At 39.6% G+C, this 23198-nt stretch overlaps 2 protein-coding genes across 2 annotated transcripts in view; one reads left to right on the forward strand and one right to left on the reverse strand.

Annotated features, from left to right (window-relative positions):
• The window catches only part of PLEK2 (pleckstrin 2), a 16102-nt gene extending 11424 nt beyond the window's left edge, over window positions 1–4678 (forward strand). Inside the window, exons 8-10 of the mRNA XM_006760779.2 lie at window positions 1415–1498; window positions 2405–2483; window positions 4132–4678. Of these exons, the coding sequence (XP_006760842.1) occupies window positions 1415–1498; window positions 2405–2483; window positions 4132–4259 (291 nt within the window). The 3' untranslated portion in view covers window positions 4260–4678. The remainder of the gene's footprint in view (window positions 1–1414; window positions 1499–2404; window positions 2484–4131) is intronic.
• A 2645-nt stretch (window positions 4679–7323) lies between these two features.
• Window positions 7324–23198, reverse strand: part of EIF2S1 (eukaryotic translation initiation factor 2 subunit alpha) — a 17430-nt gene continuing 1555 nt past the window's right edge. Inside the window, exons 2-8 of the mRNA XM_006760778.2 lie at window positions 19415–19656; window positions 16737–16816; window positions 15790–15941; window positions 11262–11368; window positions 10111–10208; window positions 8689–8832; window positions 7324–7863 (exon numbers count right to left, since the gene is read on the reverse strand). Coding sequence (XP_006760841.1) covers window positions 7738–7863; window positions 8689–8832; window positions 10111–10208; window positions 11262–11368; window positions 15790–15941; window positions 16737–16816; window positions 19415–19655 — 948 coding nt within the window. The 5' untranslated portion in view covers window position 19656 and the 3' untranslated portion in view covers window positions 7324–7737. The remainder of the gene's footprint in view (window positions 7864–8688; window positions 8833–10110; window positions 10209–11261; window positions 11369–15789; window positions 15942–16736; window positions 16817–19414; window positions 19657–23198) is intronic.

Raw genomic sequence — 23198 nt, forward strand, 5'->3', positions numbered from 1 at the left:
GACACCGGGTTGTTCAGGGAAAAGGTACACACAGTAATGACGGCAACATTAAAAAATGCCTTCGTTCATATGTGTCCGGAGGGCATTGCCTCCTGGGTTGGTGGCTGCATCTGCTGCCTTCTGCTCTCCGAGGCTTTCTGGGGTCTCTGTCTTCTTTTGTGGGACTCTGCATGTCCCTTCGATACACTTTCCGGACAACCTACCTCAGTAGGTTGAAGATGGAATTTTACAGGGTCATCTCAGTGTCTGAAAACTGACCATGGCCACCACTCCCTGCCGTGTTTGGGAGGGCAGCCCTGTCAAGCAGGAGACAGCATGTCACGGCGTTTCTACCTGTACCTGACAGAAAGGCTGTCCGGGAACAGAAGGACTGTGTGACTGCGCAGGCAGTGTCCGCGGGCCTCTGCACGGCTCCTGTGTAGGTGTGCCCCTCGCACACGTGTGCACGTGCCTGTCTGTGCCACGGACACATGTGCTGCGCAGCACCATTCCCGTTGTTACCCAGAGCACCTGTGGCTGTCACCTGTTTCTTGCACACGAGGATCCCCATCTGTTCTCAGATTATTTACTTTATGAAACTGCCCGACGGGGAGGAGGGCGTGGGAGGGACTTGGTGTTCCAGACTGGAGGGGGAAGGAAGCTTTGTGATCTAGGGGCTGACGCCAAAGGGAGTCATACGCTTGTCTATATCTTTTTTTATTTTTTTTAATTGATACCAGAGAGGAAAGGGGGGGCGGGGGAGAGAGAAAGAAACAAGAATGATGAGAGAGAATCATTGATTGGCTGCCTCCTGCATGCCCCCCAACTGGGAACCGAGCCCGCAACTCAGGCATGATGCCCTTGACCGGAATCAAACCTGCGACCCTTCAGTCCGCAGGCCGATGCTCTATCCACTGAGCCACGCTGGCTAGGGCTCGTCTATATCTTACACATTTAGATTGTAGCACCTAATTGACTTCCTTACTTTTCTGCTGCAGAACGCTGAAGTGGTTTTTACTGTAAATGTGTGTGCGTGGTCAGGCAGCTGTAGGTTTGTTTGGGGACCAGTTGACGCTTGACTTGGTGCCCTTGGGTTCAACTTCGCTTGTAAGCTCTCAGTCCAGTGGCACCTGCTGCCTCCCTGTCCTCCTTGTGTCCTAAGGGGTGTCCGGGGAATGTCCTCCTTTCCTTCAGCACTGACCCTCCCTCTTCGGCTCTTCCCCCTCAACTCAACTACAGGGGACAGTGTTTTTGCTAAGGGTCCCTGAGCAGGGACCTCCATGACACATCACTGCCATCCTTGGGCTCCGGCAGGCTCTTCTTCGAAAGTGGTCCCATGGAGCCAGCGGGCTTGGAGGTTTGGCATTCGATACAAGAAGTGGGAGGGAGGGACTCAGAGCGGTCACCAGCAGCCTTGGCCCTTTCTTGACCGCAGGGCCACAAGAGGAAGAACTGGAAGGTGCGGCGCTTTGTTCTGAGGAAGGAGCCGGCGTTCCTGCATTACTACGACCCTTCCAAAGTGAGTAGCGTGCGCTCACTTGGTACCTGGGTGAGGCTTCCGGATTCTTCTCTCCCAAGCATCCCAGGCAGCTGGCTCCACGTCCTTCCTTAACTCAGCATCCCTACCATAACTTCCGCCGCACTATGCCTCTCCTCCCACAACCCAGCTACTCTTAAAAGGGAGGGTTGCTCTTTGATTTCATCACGTCATTGCCTGCTCCGCGGATCTTCATTATTTTGTGAGGAAAAGCATCTTTTAGTCTCTCCAAAGCTTGCCACGTGGCTGGGAGGGGAGGGGCTGGCCGACGCCAATCTGGTGCTTCCCAGCTCTTCACCCCTTTCTCCCCACAGACCCCAGGATTCTGTTCCCTCAACCTCTCATCTCCACCAATGTTTTGCAAACTTTCTTTTGCTATTTAATATTTAAGCCATAATTTACTAATTTTATTTTTTTTCTAAATGATTGAAGAATTGCTATTCTGAGTTTCAGATAATACTAGTATTGCATGCTGAGTTTATCTAATTTCAGTCAAAAGTGAAGAAAAATGGCTTTTCAGACGGCCTGTTCAACCTTGACTTTGGTAGATGTAGGGATTTCATTCATTTTTTGAAAGAGTGGAGCCTGGGCCGTCCCTTCCTCACTGCGCTTGTCAGGATGTGAAGGAGCGTGAAGGAGGCCCTGGGGCCCTGACGGACCACAGTGGGAGCCGAGGGTCAGGGAGGGCTGTGGTCCTGCTGTAGCTGGTGAGAAACAGAGTCCAAACTCCCTCACCGGCGCTTGTAGGTTGGCTGCAAGAAGGCCAAGTTCGTTATACATGACTCGCCGACTTCTTTGGCTGGCGCAGCTGAGGGTGGTTATTGGGGAGAGTGCGGCTCTTCCCTTTTGTCCATTCACAATTCCTAATAGGTCTCCTTCCCTCTGCAGGAAGAGAACCGGCCAGTGGGAGGGTTTTCCCTTCGTGGCTCACTCGTGTCTGCTCTGGAGGACAATGGCGTTCCCACCGGTAAGGTCCAGCGTTGGCCCCGGCCTGAGGTCTCAGGCCTCCCTCCTGCACTCTCAATAACGCTCTGCCGACGAAGGACTGAGCTGTGGGAGCTGAGAAGGGCTTTCTCAGTGAGACCATGAGTGGTGTGAGTTTTGAAGCCAGTTTCAGAATTAGAGAAAAGGGCCTGTGTTCTTAGTGTTTTAACCATACAGCCGTATAGTCCTTGTCTTTAATACTTTCCCCTCAGTTTCTCTGTTTACTGCTCCATAAGCTTCCACCTAAGAATAATATTAGCTTACACAGTGTTTAAGGGTGAGGTACACACTTTATTTATTTATTTTAAACTTTTAAAAAATATATATATTTTATTGATTTTTTACAGAGAGGAAGGGAGAGGATAGAGGGTTAGAAACATCGATGAGAGAGAAACCGATCAGCTGTCTCCTGAACACTCCCCACTGGAGATGTGCCCACACCCAAGGTACATGCCCTTGACCAGACTCAAACCTGGGACCCTTGAGTCTGCAGGCCGACGCTCTATCCACTGAGCCAAACCGGTTAGGGCAGGACACACTTTAATATCTATTGTCACACTAACCGGCTAGGGTAGGAAGATAGTATCATTCCCATTTTATGGATGTGGAAATTGAGGTTCAAAGAAGTTAAACAGTTTAAAGTCAAATCCTAAATCTGTGCCTTCTCTTTATATAAACACTAGAGGCCCAGTGCATGAAATTTGTGCAGCGGGCGGGGGTGGTCCCTCAGCCTGGCCTGCACCCCCTCCAATCTGGGATCCGTCGGGGGATGTCTACAATCTGGGACTGCTGGCTCCTAACCACTTGCCTGCCTGCCTGTCCCTAACTGCTTCTGCCTCCAGCCTGATCGCACCCTAACCACTCCCCTGCCGGCCCAATCAACACCTAACTGCTCCCCTGCCGGCCTGATCACCCCAACTGCTCTCCCTTGCCGCGACCTGCCTCCTCTGCTGGGACCCGCCTCCTACGTGAGGCGGCGGAGATGCTGGGACTGGCCCCCTCTGCACTGTGCGGAGCTGCGAGACCCCCAGGCCTCACCGCGCAGAGTAGCCACCGGGCCCGCCTCTGCTGTGCACGTGGCCATCTTGTGGCAGCCATCTTTGTGGTGGCCATCTTGTGACGATGTCACGCGCGAGGGCGTGACGCCACCTAGGCTTTTATTAGTATAGATACTAGATTCTGTGATGTGAACGAAATTGTAGATCTAGGGTTAGCATAGGTAGCAGGCCACGAAAGCTTCCAAGAATGTCCAGACAGCTTGGCTGGAGTGGCTCAGTGGTTGAGCATCGAACTGTGCCCCAGTTTCGGGCCCAGTGGGGTGCATGCAGGAGGCAGACAACCAATGATTCTCTCTCGTCATTGATGTTTCTATCTCTCCCTCTCTGAAGTCAATAAAAATACTTTAAAAAATTGTCCAGACATACCACTGGCAGGCCTTAAGGCACAGGCAAAGGAGAATGGGAGGGAGGAAAAGAAGAAAGCACCACGCATCTGGTGGGATTCCCTAACCATGTGCATTTGTATTTAACAAATACTTCATTATTTGTTTTTGTCTGTATCGCAGTTGATTTTCCGCTGCTTCCAGCTGAAAGCAGACATGGATATTTACTCACTGATTTTTTTCTGCCCAGGTGTTAAAGGGAACGTCCAGGGAAATCTCTTCAAAGTGATTACTAAGGACGACACACACTATTACATCCAGGCCAGCAGCAAGGCTGAGCGAGCCGAGTGGATCGAAGCTATCAAAAAGCTAACGTGACCGAGACCTGAGAGACCAGGACCAGGATTCCTCCCACCTACCCGGTGACACCGACAGGGGTTCCCAGAAAATGAGTGTTAATGTAACTTTGTTTATTTTGTACTGTTTTGGAGTGAGTCTACTGAAGTTTCCTAGATTACAATGGGCAACGGTGCTATTTCCTTCCCCACCTTCATGTTAACAACCTGGAAATGCTAGAACAGCCATGCGGCATCAGCATGTTGACTTTCGCCAATCATCACAGCCGGCCATTCCTTGGGCACCAAAGTAGGTTTGCCTTATAACACTAACTGGCCACATTATACTACTAAATAAAGCTAGTCTCATGGCACTGCCTCTGAAATGCTGTCAACAGCTATTAACTCCTTCTTTAGGATTAATAAAAATTGGCATTTGTTTCTGGCTATTAGAATTCCCTTCCAAAGTTTCAGTTTTCAAATGTTTTTCATGCTTGAGACTATAGGAAGTAAGTGAGGTGATTATGAAGACACCTCAAGTGATCTGTGACTAAGACATGCTTCATCGCAAAGTGGGATGGTGGCAAAATTTTGCTTGAACATTCATAGAATATTGTTTTCCTTTGAAAAATAAGCTTGTATTAAGTATTACACATCACAGAAAAAGCATGGACTCAGTTGAAGAGATTAGTCACACATACTAAAAAAAGGGTAAAATTACAGCTTTCCTGTGGAAAATACCATATAGAAAGAAGCAGAGCAGAGCTCTCTAAAGGACAGAGAAAGATATAAATAGGAAAAGAGTTAAATCAAGGCATGAAATATTTGGTTTTAAAGTGAACATTGAGACAAATATTGTTGGGAGGTTAACCTGCATTAGTGAAAAGTCTGTATCATACAATTATTTTAAAAAACATTTTTATTGCTTTCAAGTTCATACAGTAAACTGGCACAAGATACTGCCAGCATTCTTGCTTAGTACAAGTACTTAGACTTCCTTTAATGAATAGGTTAAGATCTGTAACTGACACTTAAGGGGACTAGATACTTCTGAAGTAAACATGTGTCCTTGGTTTGAACTATTCTCTTAATTTCAACTATAATACTTCACCTGAGTGATTGGAATTCCAAGCGAATGAGATTTGACTTCATTCCTTAGATTGTAGAGAGATTGCCTTTTAGGGCACCATTTCCCGTTGGGCATTTTACCAGGTGTAATGTCCCTGGAATTAGTTTATTGTTTTTGGGATATCAACAGTTTATCTGAATTTGACTGTATTTGGTTTGATGGCTTCTTCTCTAAACTAGTACAACTGCACCACACTGCGGAGGACAGAGTCCTCACGCATTTAAAATAGATGACCATCACCTTGAGGCAAACCAGGGAACAGCTCTTACCAAGGTACTAGTATGTTAAATTTTTAAAATCCCAAACCATTTGAATTCAACTGTTTTTTATGTCAAAGTAGCTAAATCGAGAATGTTTGAAAGTCTACCAGCTGAGTAATAACTGTATTGCTAAGCATAATGTAGTGCTTAGCATGTCTCTGTAGGTTCCCACTTAGAATTATCCAAAGTATTGGTTTGTCTTGTTTTGGTATAAAAAAAAAAATGGTTTGAATGTTGTTAGCCATTCTCAATTAATTATGCATTAAGAACCAAGCTATTGCTAAGGTTCAATTTTGAGTTATAACCACTTGACCTCAATCCAAAGCAGAACAGGAAGTAGATGAAGTTGTCCAATTTTAATGAAGATGTTTTTTAGGGGGAGATCCAAGATTTGGATAAACTGGTCACTTGCCTTTGAAAATCTGTTGCTTCAGTTATCTGGAGCTGGGTGTGGTGTGTTATCGTGTCCTTTAAAAGTGATACTTTTAGGTCAGCAAGGTATATGTATGCTTTAAGTTTAGTTCTGTCACTGAGGTATCAATCTTTTCTCTGGCAAGGGCCATGAATTTGCAACTATTGTGGAACTGAACAAAAGGCCTGCATGGATAAATTCACTCACCATGAAGGCTACCAGCATTTCTCATTAGTTTTTGAAGTATAAAAATATTCAGTAAACAAAAATCCAATTCCCTGTCGATAGCAAACATTTAAGGAGCACCTGCTATATTTTGATGACATCTGTGAGCTTTACACACTTTTTTGACTCCTCAAAAAGACCAAGGTGAAAATTATGTGCTAATTTTGAGTATATCCTGATTTTCCTCTAAATATTCCCAGTATGGTATGTTAGCTAGCAACCATGATTCCCTTGTGGCTGTATGAAGTCAGCCTTTGGATTGGGACAACCTTCACATATGGCACAAACTGTCTCATCAACACTATTTTCCAGTCCCTTTAACATTGAATCTAGTCCTGGATTGATGAAGGTGGGTACAGTTTCATTTTCTAAGTATTTAAATGGCTATTTGTCAGAATAATTTAATAAAATTAATATATCTAGTACCTCAACTACACAGAGAGTAAATCTACAAAGATCTAAGTAACTCAAGACTTTCTAAGCCCTGGTCACTGTAGCTGTAACTTCAAACCATGTGTTTTCTATGAATGAATTTATTTACCTTTAAAATAACTAGTTCTTAAAGATAAAAATGATGGAAACGTAGAAAAATCATGGTAATTGTGTTCAAACAGATCCCTATTCTGTTGTAAAGAAAACTGAAGCTCTCTAGATGACACCTAGTGAATATTTTAATGGGGGGAAAGAAATCTCAAGTTGGGTGATGAGACTCAAAATAACTAAAGCAGCAGCATCTTAAAAAACAAAAATAAAACCAACCTTACCACTTTGAATTACAAACTCAGGCACGCAGCTTAGTACACCAACCAGGACCAGTGTGAAATTCTTCCACATATATTTCATCAGTCTCAAAGCCGTAAAAGGCACACAACCAATGTAATCCTTTAATTGCATTTCAAGGCTTTCCCCCTTAAGAATTAACTTTCACTGTGGTTCGAATTATTTTCTCTAAGCCCTCCTTGTTGTATAGATCCTTTGAACACCTGCCCTTATATTTCTACATCTAGACTAAAATGAATAGAATTAGGGTCTTAGTAATCATAATGGTTCTAACTGGTGACAAGAAGGAAGAAGCCTATAGTTAAATATCCCAGAAATTTATTTAATGTTTGCTTGATACATTTATATAGAAAGGTTGGGACCATTTGCTTTGGGTACCCCTGATAAATTACACAGAGGTACTGAACTACAAACAGGTGTCAATCTAGGGACATCAGAAATGGAAAGCCCAATTTTGACTGTTCTTAGCTTAGAGATCTGTCTCTAGTGAAATTGGGCCACTCCCTTAAAAAATGCTCAATGTGATGGAGTTACTGTGTGAAAACAGCCGGCATTTTAGGACATTTCATGTTTTGGTCTGTTAGAACATTTAAATACTTGGAAATAAAAAATATTCAGCTGTGAAGTTTTCAATACTGGAAAACTTTTAAGTCTAGGGTTTATAGCCAGGAAGGGCTGTTTTGTGTTCCTTAAATTGGACTTTGTTTCCCAAAAGTTAATCTTCAGCTTTGGCTTCCATTTCTTCTGCATCATCATCTCCATCCACTTCTGCATTTTCTCTCTCAAGCCTCTCCAGCTGCCTTGCAAGTTCGGTTTCATCTGTATCTGTGACCACTTTGGGCTGTTGAAGCAGAGGCATAATTTCAAAATGAAGTAGTCAAATAGTACACAAAATTGAATTTCAATACTATCACTGCCTCGTATTAACTCTTAAAGACACTTTTCTTAACAACCCTGATGCCATATCTATTCATTTCTGAGTGCTGACATATCACTAATAAATTCCATTAGCTCAATAATGGAAGAAACTTGTGAGAATAAAACAGTACAGAAAAAAGAAATATGTGTGTATTAAAACAAAGTACTATTTTCTGTTATTTTTACAAGCTAAAACTGAAAATATATGAAAATAATCTCAGTGGCTATATCTTTCAAACCCAAAAGATGTCCTATAAAAATGCACCTTCCAGTTTCAAAATAAATTTACTGTTCTGTTGCAGAGAAGACTTATTATCGTGTGCGTATATATATAATGTGTTAAATATTTTTGTATATACATAAGAAAATTAGGTTTTATTCCTGTTGAGATGAGGGAAATAAAGGCAATTATACTTATTTCTAATTCTGAGATCAAATTTCAGTGTTTTACATTAAATTCTGAAAATAATCAACCACTAATTTTCATCATCTATTTTTTCCCTTGGCTGGGCGGGTGACAACAGGACATCTAACACCGGTGACCATAGTTCTCAATAAATATCCCATGATAGTTATTTACTTATAAAAAGCCCTTTTAGTAATCCTCTGAGTCAATATTTATTTTATGCTTAGCAGAGTTGTAATCGTAAATGTACTCATTTTTTTAAGATTTTAGAATGCAAGTCCTTTAGAAGTTTTAAATTTATTAAAACCGTTAAGAACAAGGCAAAATCACTCTTACTCTTACCTCCATTTGAACATTGAAGACACCCCTCTTTTCCTCAATCTTTTCTTTTATAACAGCCATAGCCTGATTGAGGACAGAGAGGCCTTCTGTCCTCTCCAGGGTAGTTGTAGTCATTACATACCGAGGAGGAGCTATGAGATTAATCTAAGGAAGAAGATGAAAATTCACCTGTCAGTATACCTACAGAACACACAACTATCAGGATGTTCGAGAATTGTTTTACTAATCTGCTGCCTTAACAAATCTTAATTCTCAAAACTTAACTGCCAATTTTATAGTTAGCAATTTGGGGTAGCCTGTTAAGGTAGCAAAAGCTGATACAGTGATCTAATTAAATCTGCAATACTGAATACAAAAAATGACGACTTCTGGGTGTCTCTGGAGGTTAAACTAACTATAGCCATTGCCAGCATAATGGATAATTTGTCTCTAAAACAAACAGAAATTCTAATTTGGTTCCAAACTAAATAGAAGAAATTCTTCTAAGAGATTCTAAATAACAACGATTCAGTTAATTTTATTGCTAACAAAAGATTCGGAGCAAACCTCCTAAAAATTGTGTGTAAATGAGAATATGTTGCCCTTTTCAAGATTCTATGAGCATTATGGGTACAACTTAAAAAAAAGTTTTTATTGATTTTAGAGAGAGAAAAGGGGGAAGAATCATCAATCTGCTGCTGCCTCCTGTACACCCACTACTGGGCTTTCAAACCTGGGCATGTGCCCTGACAGGGAATTGAACCAATGACCTCTTGGTGCATGGGGCGATGCTCAACCAACTGAGCCACTTCAGCCAGGGCATAATGTTTTATTGTAAAGGAGCCCTCTGCACTAAATACCAATAGGAATCTCTATCCACTGTGACAGTAACAGTAGCTACAACAAAAAGCCTATACACAATCGTAAATACCCCCTGGAACTATCATCAAGAATCACTTTTCATAACTCTTGTTATGAAACATGATCATAAAAAATCTGATTTGGCTTAGGTCAGTGGTTGGCAAACCTCGGCTCGAGAGCCACATGCGGCTCTTTGGCCCCTTGAGTGTGGCTCTTCCACAAAATACCATGTGCGGGCGCGCACATATAGTGCGATTGAAACTTCATGGTCCATGCGCAGAAGCTGGTTTTCGGCCTGGGCGAAACAAGTATACAAGACGAGTGTGGATGGGAGAGTTGGAAGGGGTCAACCTCAGCAAACGTACCTCAATCAGACTGAGGACGTTTTTAGCAAAGGCCAGCTTAGGAGTACCCTAATTAAGTTAATAACAATGTACCTACCTATATAGTTTAAGTTTAAAAAATTTGGCTCTCAAATTTCAATCGTTGTACTGTTGATATTTGGCTCTGTTGACTAATGACTTTGCCGACCACTGGCTTAGGTGGATATTTCAGCAGGGAGGGAGAAAACTGATTGCTCACCTTGATGGGCATGGTTTCTGTAGAACAATTCAAACCTGCTCGCAGGGCTTCTTTTACGGCATCGATGCCTTCATAACCATAACAAGCCACTTCGATATCTAAAATTATAAAATTCAAAAGCTTATACCAAAACAATGAAAAAAATATTTAGAGGCATAAAAGAAATCAGAGATGTGAAGATATATAAGTATTCAAACACTTGTGAAAGCTCTCATCATCCTTTCAATTAGAAACCAATCCCAGCTACTAACTTTCATAATTAAAACTATCTGAAATTATATCCTCTCATTCACATCAAGCTCTTGAATAATGAAACTATAAGACAGGCACATTTAACAAACACCTTGAATTCTGGCTATGCCTGGGTTAAAAATCACAATTCCAACTTTTCTGTACCTCAGTTTCTTATTTGTAGAATAGAGAGAAGTGTTTTAATACTGAATGAAACAATAATTGCAAATTGTTGAGAACAGTTTAGAAATTGTATATACTATGACTCAGCAATTCTACTTTTAGGAATCTGCCTTACAGAATGCTTACAGAAATGGGTAAGTGTATATGTGTAAGAATGTTAAATTTATAGTGTTTTGTCTAATCAATTGGCACAACCTAAATGTTCTTTAAGAGGGGACTGGTTAAGTTAACCACTCTATAGACTATTACCTAGCCATGGGAAAGAATGAAAGATTCCTATGCTCTACATGGAAGGGCAACCATGATACACCAAGTGGGAAAAATTAGTTGGAGAAAACTTTGCATGGTATGACCTCATCTTTGTAATAACAAAAAAAAAGCCCTATCTGAATGTAAACAGCATATATTCCTATACAGCATATGAGTACAGGAAAAATGAAAGAATATATTCCAAACTATTAACAGTGGTAATCCAGAGATGTTGGAAGATATCTGTACTGTTAGACTATTTTAAAGTTAACACTAAAATAAAATAACCACCCCCTTAAAAAAAGGGGGGGAGGGGTTAGCGTGTAATATATACCTTCAGCAAAATATTTAAGTTCTTAAATTTCCATATGAAAAACACATTTAGAAAAATTTATAGATGTTGATATAGTAACATATTCTTTGGAAGGCTCATTGACAACTTTTTGATACATGATAAACCTTTTAACATCATTTAAAAAATCATTTACCTGCTCGAATTTTGACAGCCTGTGGGGTCAAACGCCTATTAATATTGTTAATGAGTACTTCCCGTTCATCTTCATTCAAATCTAAACTATCCAAAATAGATGGGTCTCTGATTAAAAAAACAAAACAAAAAAAACAACAAAAGGTCAAGGTTACTTTACTTGCAATACCAAACAATACCGCAGAACAATGTGTAAGAGCATAGACTTCAGTGTTAGAATTAGAGTTCAAATCTTAGCTTTGCTGTTTGATAACTATGTTTCTTCGGCCTTTCCATACCTCAGTTTCCAAATGTGTAAAATGAGGACAAAAACAGTGTACCTCCACTGGATTGTGGTATTAAATGAAACAATGCAGCATTTAGCAATATATGAAAAATAGAAAACATCCAATTGATCATCATTAAAAGAAAAATTGTAGAGATCAGGCTAAAGCAAGCAATTTAAAATGTCTCCCTGGTATCCCACTATACTTAAGCACTTCTGTGTAATTGGCATTCCCTGCTTCAAAAAGCTTACAATCTAACTGGAAAAGAAAACATGGAAACATTTTAAAAAATAAAACTATACCCCTAGGAATTATTTCCAGTAAGTGGGTCAGCAAGGGCCTTCATGGATAAAGAAGAATTTTTCCTGACCTTCCTAAGTTCCACAAGACAAGGAACCAGGATCTTAAGTTAATAATGAGGTTGCTGAACAAATGACAAATGAAAAAAAATAAAACAACTAAAAGAATGATAGGATTCGAGTAAGCAAAGGCAGAACTATTTTAAGAAAGGTATATTAAAAAAGAAATGGCATGAGCAAGCACCAGGCTTAAAAAGCATAGGTTAAAGAATGAAAGGCAAAGGAATTTGGGTGGAGGAAACTTTCATTCAACTAATACTGCCTACAGAGCAAAAAAGGACAAAGCAACAGAAAATGGACAAATGAGATAAACAGATGTTTCATAGAAGAAACATAAACGGTCAATAAACACGAAAAAGTGTTAAGTTCACCAACAACCAAGAGAATGCAAATCATGACAAGATATTATTGTATATCCATCAGTTTGGCAAAAGGAAAAAAAAAATCTGAGACACACCAAATGTTGGTGAGGATAAAGAGAAACAGGGATGCTCATACAATTGCTAAAGGGAATAAAAATAAAGAACCAATTTAGAGAGTATTTTGGCAAAAATAATTTAAAGATGCAAACAATTCTATTCCTATCCTAGGTATATATCTTAGAATTCCCAAACGTGTACACACAGAGACATACATCAGTATTCATCACAGCCCCTAAGGCTGCCAGAAGGAACACAGCCTTATCAACACCTTGGTTTTAACACATTGTTTGAAAAAAAGGGGTGGGGGGCGGGGAGAGGAGTGGGTTTACCTAAGTATCTCTTAATAGAAGAACAGACAAAACATTCTCATAATAAAATACTACAGAGAAATTAAAATGAAAGGAAGTGAAGGGATCAGCCATAGAACATGACTGGTGGGGGTGGGCAAAGGGAGGGAAATGGGGCCTCTATAATAGTGTCAATAATAAAAATAAAGTAAAAAAAAAGCCCTTTTATGGAACAAAGTAGGAAGAATGTTTCCAATGGCTACAGAAGAAATCAGTTATGGCTGTGGTAGGCAGATTAACAGTCCCCCAAAAGTATCCATGTCTTAATCCCCAAAACGTAAGGATATGTTATCTTACATAATAAAAGAGACTTGAGAGATGTGATTACTAGTATATTAAGAATTTTGAGATACAGAGATTATTCTGAATGATATGAATGGGCCCAATGTAATCACAAAGTTCCATATAAGAGGGAGGTGACGTGACAATGAAAGAGAAAAAGAGAGAGATATTGACTGATTGATTTTGGAAACGGTGTGGAAATGAATTTTCCCCTAAGGCTGCCAGAAGGAACACAGCCCTGTCAACACCATGATTTTAACACAGTGAGACCCACTTCAGAATTCTGACCTCCATAAATTTAAGAAAATACATATTGTTTTAAAAGAAATTAACTTGAAGCAGGAATACATCTATCAATTTGGAGAAATCCTGTTCAAAAGCCTTATGAGTAAAAATTCAAGGTACAGAAAGATAAAGTGATAGAATAAAATTTAAAAATGTACTTTCTGAATAAATTTTAAAATATCTAATTTCAGATAGTGGTTACCATTGATGAGTGAGAGGAATGGATTAGGAAGGGTAAACCATTATTTCCAATTATCTCAGACATTTTATATTTTTAAATATGAAGCACATGTGGCAAAGAATTGGTATTAAATCTAAGTAGTCACTACATGACTGATGACACACGAGAAGACTGTTAAGGGGAAGGGAATAATATATGCCACAGGTGAGCAGTAATGGAGAGAATGCTGGAGATGGAAGCTAAAGAGGTAAGCTGGGGCCAGAGGATGACAGCAAGCCAAGTTAAGAAATGTAATGACTGAGGAATGCAGGACTGAAGCCAGCAAGGACAAAAATATAAAGCAGTGCTTTAATGGTAATAGCATAAACTCTGAATGGAGCCAGAATGCTTGGATTTAAATCCTGGCTCTACCATATGCTGTGTGATCTTGGACAAACTACTGACTCTCTGCTTCCATTTCCTCATCTGTAAGATAAGGATTAAAAGAACTTATACCATAGGTTGTTGTGTGAATTATATAAATATTAGCGATTATAATTATTACTATTCTCACCTCCCCAACGACATGATATGGAAAAAGTCACATGTGGGGGTAAACCGGAAAGGATTGAGAGATCCAATGAGTCAGCTTGCCACAGGCTCTAACAGTCCCAGGCCCCGCACAGCCTTTCTGAGGGCTGAGAGAACCATTGCCTCTTGGCAGCACAAAGTAACCTCAGCTTGTGGAGCATTAACATTTAGTAAAGAGTGGGAAATGCAGATTTTGACAGAACTGGAGTCTGGCTGTTAAAAGGAGAGGACACAGTGCTTGCTCAGGAGAAAGTAGACAGAATTTGTTTTTTTTAGTGTAAATGGGAGAAATCAGAACATATTTTTATGCTGCTGGAGCAAAAACAATTAAGGGAAAGACTGAGGACAAGAGACGGAATAACAGATGGAAAAAGGTCCCTGAGCAGTAGCTGGGCATCGGTGGTAAGATTAGTTTGAGAGCAGGAAGGATAGGAATTCCAGTGTGACAGGAGCTCAGGAAGGAGAAATGACAGGTGGGATGAAGATAAGTTTGCTGAGATAGTGTAAAGAAACAGAGGAGAAGCTGTGCAATGGCTTCTATTTTTCTTTATAAAATAGGCAGTGAGGGCACCAGGTGAGAGTGAGGGAAGAAGGATGGAGTGGGTATCTGAGGAAGCTCTAAAATAGCCACTCGAAGAATGAGAGGAAGAACTACCCAGGAGCACAGAGAATGTGGGGCAGCAGTGTAGGCCCAGCTGAGGCTGATACCATGAATACGCAGGGACCAATCTGCAAGACTGCTGCAGGTTTTTCCTATCAGCACCTAGTGGTCTACAGTGCAGAGAAGGCAGGAACATCGATTCAAGACTGGATGTAACAAGAAGGAAAAACAGGGCAAAAGCTCATGATATTGGCAAGAAAGTTCTTGAAATGATGGACCATGGTGTAGCTATGCTGAATAAGAAAGAGAAGGCAAGGAGTGAAAAGACAGAGAGAAAAAAAAGGTTTGGAATCAAAGCCTGACATAAGAATTAAGAGGACACAGACCAGGACTAACTATGTGGGAGCTGGAAAGACAGGGGCTGTGGAAAAATACAGAATGTGTGAGTTAAAGGTTCTAGAGCAGCCGTGGGCAAACTACGGCCCATTTGAAATGAATAAAACTAAAAGACTGTACCCTTTGATGTAATGATGTTTACTTTGAGTTTATATTGGTTCACACAAACACTCCATCCATGCTTTTGTTCCGGCCCTCCGGTCCAGTTTAAGAACCCATTGTGACCCTCGAGTCAAAAAGTTTGCCCACCCCTGTTCTAGAGGCAGAGCAAATCCTGGTGATAGTAGATACAGAGTGAAGCCATATGGAAGACTGGCTAAAGTGGCATGGGCTGAGTTGTGAGGAAAAAAAAACAAGAGGTATTAGTTTTAGATGAGACATCTACATTGGCCCTGAAGTTACCTAGGACAATAAAAAAACAAGAGAAGGAAATAGGTAGGGGAGTAGCATGAGATGAAAGCATATGGTTTATGAAACTATATAACTAATATAAGAAATTATAAGTCCTGGCTTGGTAGCTCAGTTGGTTAGAGTGTCATCCCAATATGCCAAGGTTGTAGGTTTGATCCTCAGTCAGGGCATATACAAAAAGCAACCAATGAATGCTTAAGTAGAACAACAAATCGATGTTTCTCTCTCAAATCGATAAAAAAAGAAATTACATAGGCTTGGCTATACAGGATTGGCTCATATGATGGGCCTTTTATACTGAAACATTTTAATGTAAATTGCTACTATTACATGTCAAGCTCTCAACTTGCATGCTAGACCCAGCAGCTGTGATATGAAGGTAGGAGGAGAGTCAAAAAGATGTTCTTACGAGACTGCATGCTTAAATGCATCATAGGCACCATATCCGGGTCTCTTGTACTTGTCATCAAAGACCCAAGCAGTCCTCTGGAACAGGCTTTCCAGTTGCTCATCCTTGGTGTACTCTAACACCTCAGCAACATGGCGAAGAATGCTGTAAACCTAGAAACAAAATGAAGGGCTCAACAATTCAAAGAGTAAGAGATCTATTAAAAAATAGGTATTTTTATACTTTACTAGATAGCATATAAAAACAAACCTTTGGTTATTGTGCCTACAATAATTGCTTAACAACAAAGGATCGCCATACAACAAATTCTTTTCCATAGAGAAATATTTGCTTTCCCATAATAATGAACTCAACTGGGTATAACAAGTAGAAATAGAATTTAGCGCCGTAACACTCAGATTACATCTTGACTCTGAGAAATTAACCTCTCTGAGTTTGTTTCCTCCTCTGGAAAAGGGAGGTAGTATCTCTTCTTTTTACTGCACAGAGCTCTTACACAGGTCAAACAAATACAAATGCAATACTATAAATGAAAAACATTAAGTTTTTTGGATTCACAAACATTTTACAAACCCTTGCTCATTCTTAACATAGAACAGTTGTCTCTGTGACCCTTATTCCAGAATAGGGACCAAAGTCAACTACATGTTATGACAAGCCAAATAAAAAGAGATCACCCACAGTTAATTTATTCCTAAAGTAGCTTAAAAACATTCAGTACTGTTTTGAGAATATTAATCATACTTTGAGATAGTAACACCATGAGAAAAAAACACTGCAGTCATACTCTTTTGAAATTAAATCTTATATCATTTTTCTATGTAACACACAACTGGAAATGAAAATATAGTTACAGAAAATGTAGGTTTTGTTTTTTTGCCAGGAACATGACTTGCTGATTATTAAGCACAAATAGTGGATTACTTTGACTAAAAAAATCTACGTACAGTTTTAGATTTGGTGAATTTATCTTCGCATTTGATTGCTTCTTCTGGAGAAACTCTTCTTTTTGACAAATCAATGTAACCTGCATGAAAAAAACTTGAAAATGATTATCTCTGTCCAGATGCCAGCATACCACAACCAGTTGTTTGGTTGGTATACCTACACTTACTCCCCACTAAAATCCTGATAAATTTTGTTTTCAGAAATGCATTTAGATTATCATGTAATTGTATTTTCTCTATTACCTCATTGGAAGGAACCAATAATTTTCAATGATCAAATTAAAGCTAGTCAAAAGATTCTCTATTTGTCTATTTTCTGTATGCTTCCCTCCCACTCCCCCTATACAATCTGGCATTTGTACTTTGATCAGAGGAATCTAAAGTCCACCATACTGGAGGGGTTCTGAAATTCAAGGTTGTCTCAGACTGTACGTTGCAAGGCCTCAGCTCGTCATACTGGTTCTTTTTAAATGAACTCTCTTCAAGTTTTACTATCTTTAAGAGCCTTCTGCCATCTTTAATCTGTTAGCCCATCCAGTTAATTTTTTAAATATTACACTTTTGATTTGTAGGATTTGTTTAGTTTTTTTTGTGTGAGGGTTTCTAATTTCTCTAGAGACTTCATTTTTTTCATCACAAGCATATTTTCCTAATATCCTTGAGCAGTTATAATATCTGCTTTGAAATCCTTATCTGCTAATTCCAACATAAGGGTCATCTTTAGGTCAGTCTCCACTGATTGCTTTCTCTTCTCTATGGGTCATATTTTCCTGTTTGGCAACTTTGGACCGTATCCTAAATATTGTGAACGATGTGACAGACTCTGAATTCCTTTATGTTCCCCTTAAGGATACCGATTTTGTTTTAGTAGGCAGTTAATTTGTTTGTATTCAGAAATATAAGCTGTCTCCCCAGGTGGAAAGCAATTGACATCTGTTTAGAGTATGCCCTATTAGATTGCTTGCAATCCACCCTGTGGTTCAGAGGTCAGCCAGGATTTGAGAACTTATACATAAATTTAGGGGTTCTCCCTGTATCTCTCCTTTCTCTGATCTCTATAACTATTTCCCATCTGCCGTGGTTTTCCAGAACTGTCACTTCTGGCTCTCAAGCCATTAAGATTGTAGATTTCCACTAGAATTTTAGTGGTCCTGCTTGACGCTATCTGTGATGCGTTCAGACAAAAAGCTGCAAAACTTATCCAGTGCAATTCCTTTCTTCCTTCAGTTCCAGTCTGCTTTTGTTACCATTGTCTTTAGGTAGTTGTTTTTAATATTTATTCAGGGTTTATAGCTGTTATTTTTACCGGTTTGCCCAATAGGAACTAATCTTCCAGTATCCTTAATGGATCCCCTCCATAGGACCATCTGCGTGTTGCTTTTTTTTTTTTTTTAATCTTACCTTTCCATATCAGAAGTGTCATGATTTATTTCACTATGATTTTTATTATTTCCTGTTTTTAAAGAATACTGTACAAGCAATGCAGCTATGGAAATTATTTTTACATGTCTATTGTATATGAAAATAAAATATATTTCTGATTGCAGGTGGGAATTTGATCCCTTCTTGCTATATTTTATATAATAAAAACAAAATACAAGATAAGACACCATTCTAGGTCATTCTGGGGCAGTGCTATGAAGACTTATTAAAGTTTAAGGAAGATAACAGTCCCCTGTTATCCACAGGGGATATATTTCAAGACCCCCCCAGTGGATGCCTGAAATTGCAGATATCAAACCATATATATATATACTATTTCCCCCCTATACATATATAGCTTCTTATTTAAAACCCTTTGAGTGCCAACCAATATCCTAGGAACTATGCTAAAATTGCCAAGGCATTTTGAGATAAGGTTTTTAATTTTTTTTTCCCACATAAAGAATGAACTACTAGCATCTAACAGTGACACTGCAGGAGGAGTGCGATAGCGCTCACAGCACTTTTGGCGAAAGACAGGAGGAGCGCAATCGCGCTCCCCGGCACTCTAGGGGTTAAAGGATGCGTTTATTGGCTTTTCTTTGGCACATCCAAACAAAGTTATACATATTTTGGGCCCATTATTAAGTAAAATAATGGTTACTTCAATACAAGCACTGCAATACCTTGACAGTCAATCTGATAACTGAGATGGCTACTAAGTAATTAATGGGCAGGTAGTGTACACAGCATGGACACGCTGGACAGAGGGGTGATTCATACCTGGGCAGGATGGCTAGAGATTTCACCAGGCTATTTAGAATGGTGTGCAATTTAAAACTTATAAATTGTTTACGTACCATGGTCCAAAAATGTTAAATGGAAAATTCCTCTGGGAATAAAATTCAAGTTATTTGACCCATAAAAATGAGCCTTGGGATGTACTAATTAAACCACTAATTTAAGAGATCTGGCTTAGATGGTTAACTGGCATCCTTCTCTAACAACTTTGTATGTAAAAGAATTTATAAAAGGAGGTATTTTGTTTTTTTACTGCAGTAGGCAATTTACAAAAAAAATATATTTTTAATAAACCATTTTAAATCTGAAAGTTATACAGAGTGGGGCAAATGTAGGGGTAGTTGTTTGTATGGAAAATAATACAATAGTTAATACAAGTATAAATTCTGTTGCATAGTCACAACCATAAACTTACTTTTACCCCACCCTGTATTTTAGATATTCTTTTCACTTACCTTTTTCTTTGTCCACTCTAATGACAACCACACATTCATTCCTGCCAATTCGGATGAGTTTGTTTATAGAACGAATACGCCTTCTGGACAACTCACTAAGAAGAATCATGCCTTCAATATTGTTATATTCCAGCAGGCTGACGTAAGCCCCCATTTCAGCAATGGACCTTACATTCACCATCACTACATCTTCCACTTCAGGAAATTTGTGTTGATAAAATCTACAACTCAGACCCGGCATTCTGCAATTTAAACAAAAGAATCAAGTAAGTGCTCAGTTAAGGTCAAAATAAAGAAATGTGAGTCAATTTTACACATTTTGCCAATGCAAGAAGTTGTCAGTCTGCTCACTTCTTTAAACTTCTTAAATGGTATCGGAAAACAGATGATGTCTAAGAACCAAGCTTTAATTTTTATGCTGCTCCACATTTCTGTAAGGTTTGGTTGATTCTCTGCCATCAGTTTCAGAGGATTCATAAAAATTAATGACCATCTATAAAGTACTCTGAGATCTAAGGATAAAGGTACCTCAAGAGTTAAATACTATTTTACTACCACCACTTCAAGAAAAACAAATGATGGGAAGCATCAATAAACCTACCAGCAAATTCTAAACCTATTCGTTCTCCAAATCTGCTAAGACTGTACCCACTACATAAAAAGGGAAGTATCTTCTTAAACCCTAACCATATGTCAAATTATATACCCTATAATTTATTATAGCCAAAATCACAGTATCATGTCAGAAAAAAATTAGGTTTATTAATCACAACACATATTACATTTAACTAACATGTACCCTCCTATCCAAATTTTTTCCTCTTAACACAATGAATTTAATTCACAATTACCATAATTTCTATTTTCTAATTTTTTCATCACTCCCAAATATTCTTCTCTTTTGTTGAATAGGTATACCCAACCTTGAGAATAGCTTTATAGACCTTCATTACTATACAAGTTTCTCTTAACCTCCAAGCATTAAATGTATTTAAAACTATTCTCTTTGATCCACCCAACCTACTTTCAGCACCATTCCTTTTATGACCCACAAGCCTGAAATCACACCATGAGTAGAAATATATTTTTAAACAGAAGCTCTCAAACTAATCAGTTGATGATTTTTCATATTTTTCTGCTAACCTTAACCAGTTTACTCTTGTGAAAGCTCAGAAGACAGGCAATAATAGGACCTAAATGCCTATGAAAAATTTACTAACATAGTTTTTCTTCTTTTTTTTCTTTCTAAAATATACTTTTATTTATGTCAGAGAGAGAGAGAGAGAGAGAGAGAGAGAGAGAGAGAGAGAGAGAGAGAGAGACCAATGATGAAAGAGAATCATTGATTGGCTGCCTCCTGTATGCCTCCCATTAGGAATCGAGTCCACAACCTCAGCATGCGCCCTTGACCGGAATCGAACTCAGGACCCTTCAGTCCCCAGGCCGATGCTCTATCCATTGAGCCAAATCGGCTAGGGCTGTTTTTCTTACTAATTGGGAAATAAGGCTTCCATTACTTGATCTTAAAGACAGGCATTCACATTCAGTTCACAGGCCACCAAGAGTTCTGCTGCAGTGCTAACTGCACCCACATGTACCTTCCCATTTACATACATCTTCCCACTACCTACATGGTCCTATGTGATCTGGCCGCTGCCTATCTCCCTGAGGTACCACTTTCTCTTCATTTTATAGATGAAGAAACTGAAGCACAGGTCAAGCAGCTTGTTCTGTCATATACTACTAACAAGTGATAGTGTCAGAATTTGAACCTATGAAGTTTGGATCCACAGTCTGTGCTTATTCATCAGGCAATATTTTCTCAACATTATCGATAAATGTACTACAATCAGAAGCACCTTAAACAAGAGCAACATTAATATACATTTTCAGTGCTGAAGCATATACTACAGATTAGTGAAAACTTTTAGTACTAACCTATCTTATTTAACAACAACAAAAAAATAAAGTAGCACATTTACAATAGTGGTAGAGATGTATTCTCCTGTAGCTTGACAAAATAGGAATTTAGCAAATAAAGGGAAGTAGACATTCAATGGCCAGAATTACCCACCAAAACAGCTGAGCTGGTCACTTTATTTTTAACCAGGGCTCTTTTTTTTGGGGGGGCACGGGGTAGCGGTGATAACAACAGGAATGTTGTCAAATAAAATTTGAGAGCTAAAAAAGTTTTAACCTGGGTATCAAAATAAAATGTCATGAAGATCTGTGAAATAGTTTTAACAACTTTAACATGTGCTGACCACATTTACTTATCAAGTTTCTTCAAATAGTAAAGCTGGTAATTTTGGGAAAGCAAGGCTTTTGATGGTTAAAGAACAAAGGCAATAGTGTAAAAGAATCCTGAGGAAAGATATAAATTCCACGGCGTAGGAGGTTCAAGTCTCTGCAATATATAGCGTAAACAAAGGAATACTGCTAATGATATGTCATTCACAGTAAAAAAAAAAAAAAAAAAAAAGACACATGGAGACATTTTCTAAGAACCGATTTGGGTAACTAATGATCCAACTCAGTGTTGGGGGGGCGGGGGGGTAGGGGAGGCCGGTGTGTGGTGGTGGTGTGTGTCATTGTGTACTCCCGAGGCGCCCCAACTCAAGGCATCCTTACTTTAAGTATATTGAAGAGGCTATATAGTCACTTGGCCCACTTTTCTTCATGAGATTCCAGGTAAGGACAAAAAGAATGCATTTCACAGAGAACCTGAATACCGGTTGGCAGATTTTGAACATATCTCCTTATTACACTAACTTCAAATAAGTCCTCAAGTCAGGCAAGTAGCACAGTGAACTTTGGGAACAGTTGTAGATGGGGGTGTCAATCCTTGTTATCTTACTAGCTGCGGTTGCTTGGAAAATGTATTCCCACTGAACTGTAGTTTCTAGTCTAGGCCATGTACCTCACAGATTTGTGGAGAGTTATCAAGTGAGATAAAATACATTTGAAAGTGTAATGTGCTATCCTATATAATAAAACCCTAATATGCAAATCAACAGAACAGCAGAATGACCGGTCACTATGATGCAAACTGACCACCAGGGGGCAGACACTAAGTGCAGGAGCTGCCCCCTGGTGGTCAGTGCGCTCCCCCTCCGCTGCAGGCGGGCAGTAAGGAGAGCCAGGGCGCAGGCCGGGCTGAGGGGCACCCCCAACCCCCAGTGCATGAAATTTCGTGCACGGGGCCTCCAGAACAAATATAAGACACTAAAGGCAAAGAACATATTATTTGTTTTGTAATACTAGTATGTACAAGCACAAGCTAAAACCAAGCCTTGGGACACTAAATAGAGTGTCTTTAACCCACAGAACCTCAATATGTCACAGGACTACAATACCATATGTGTTCTTTGTTAAAGAGCACCCATCTTTCAGAATATACTAACAGCTAATTTCAAATACTCTGCATTGCCAGGAATTCTGCCTGGTCAAAGGGTAGGAAGGGCTTCTTTCTTAAACTATGCATACGGAGGCCCACACTCCTTTCCGAGGTGACGTGAGTTGTGTGTCAGAAGCAACGCTTGTGTAATTTTAATTAGGCTCGAGTGTTACAGGAAAGAAAGCTTCTGAATGGCCTCCCTGTAGTTGAAAAAGGAAGCACCAGATCTACACACATGGCTGTGCATCTCTGAGATCTTTTGGCATCAGACGAACTGGCAGGACATTTAAGCGGAAGTAATTCCCAAACTGTTCAAAGACACGGCGTCCAAGTTTTCCCCCTAAATAACAACTTCAATCAGGAGAAAAACTAAGATTTCTCTGTTAC

The sequence above is a fragment of the Myotis davidii genome, unplaced genomic scaffold (assembly GCF_000327345.1).
Source record: "Myotis davidii unplaced genomic scaffold, ASM32734v1 scaffold17, whole genome shotgun sequence".
Classification (NCBI taxonomy): domain Eukaryota; kingdom Metazoa; phylum Chordata; class Mammalia; order Chiroptera; family Vespertilionidae; genus Myotis; species Myotis davidii.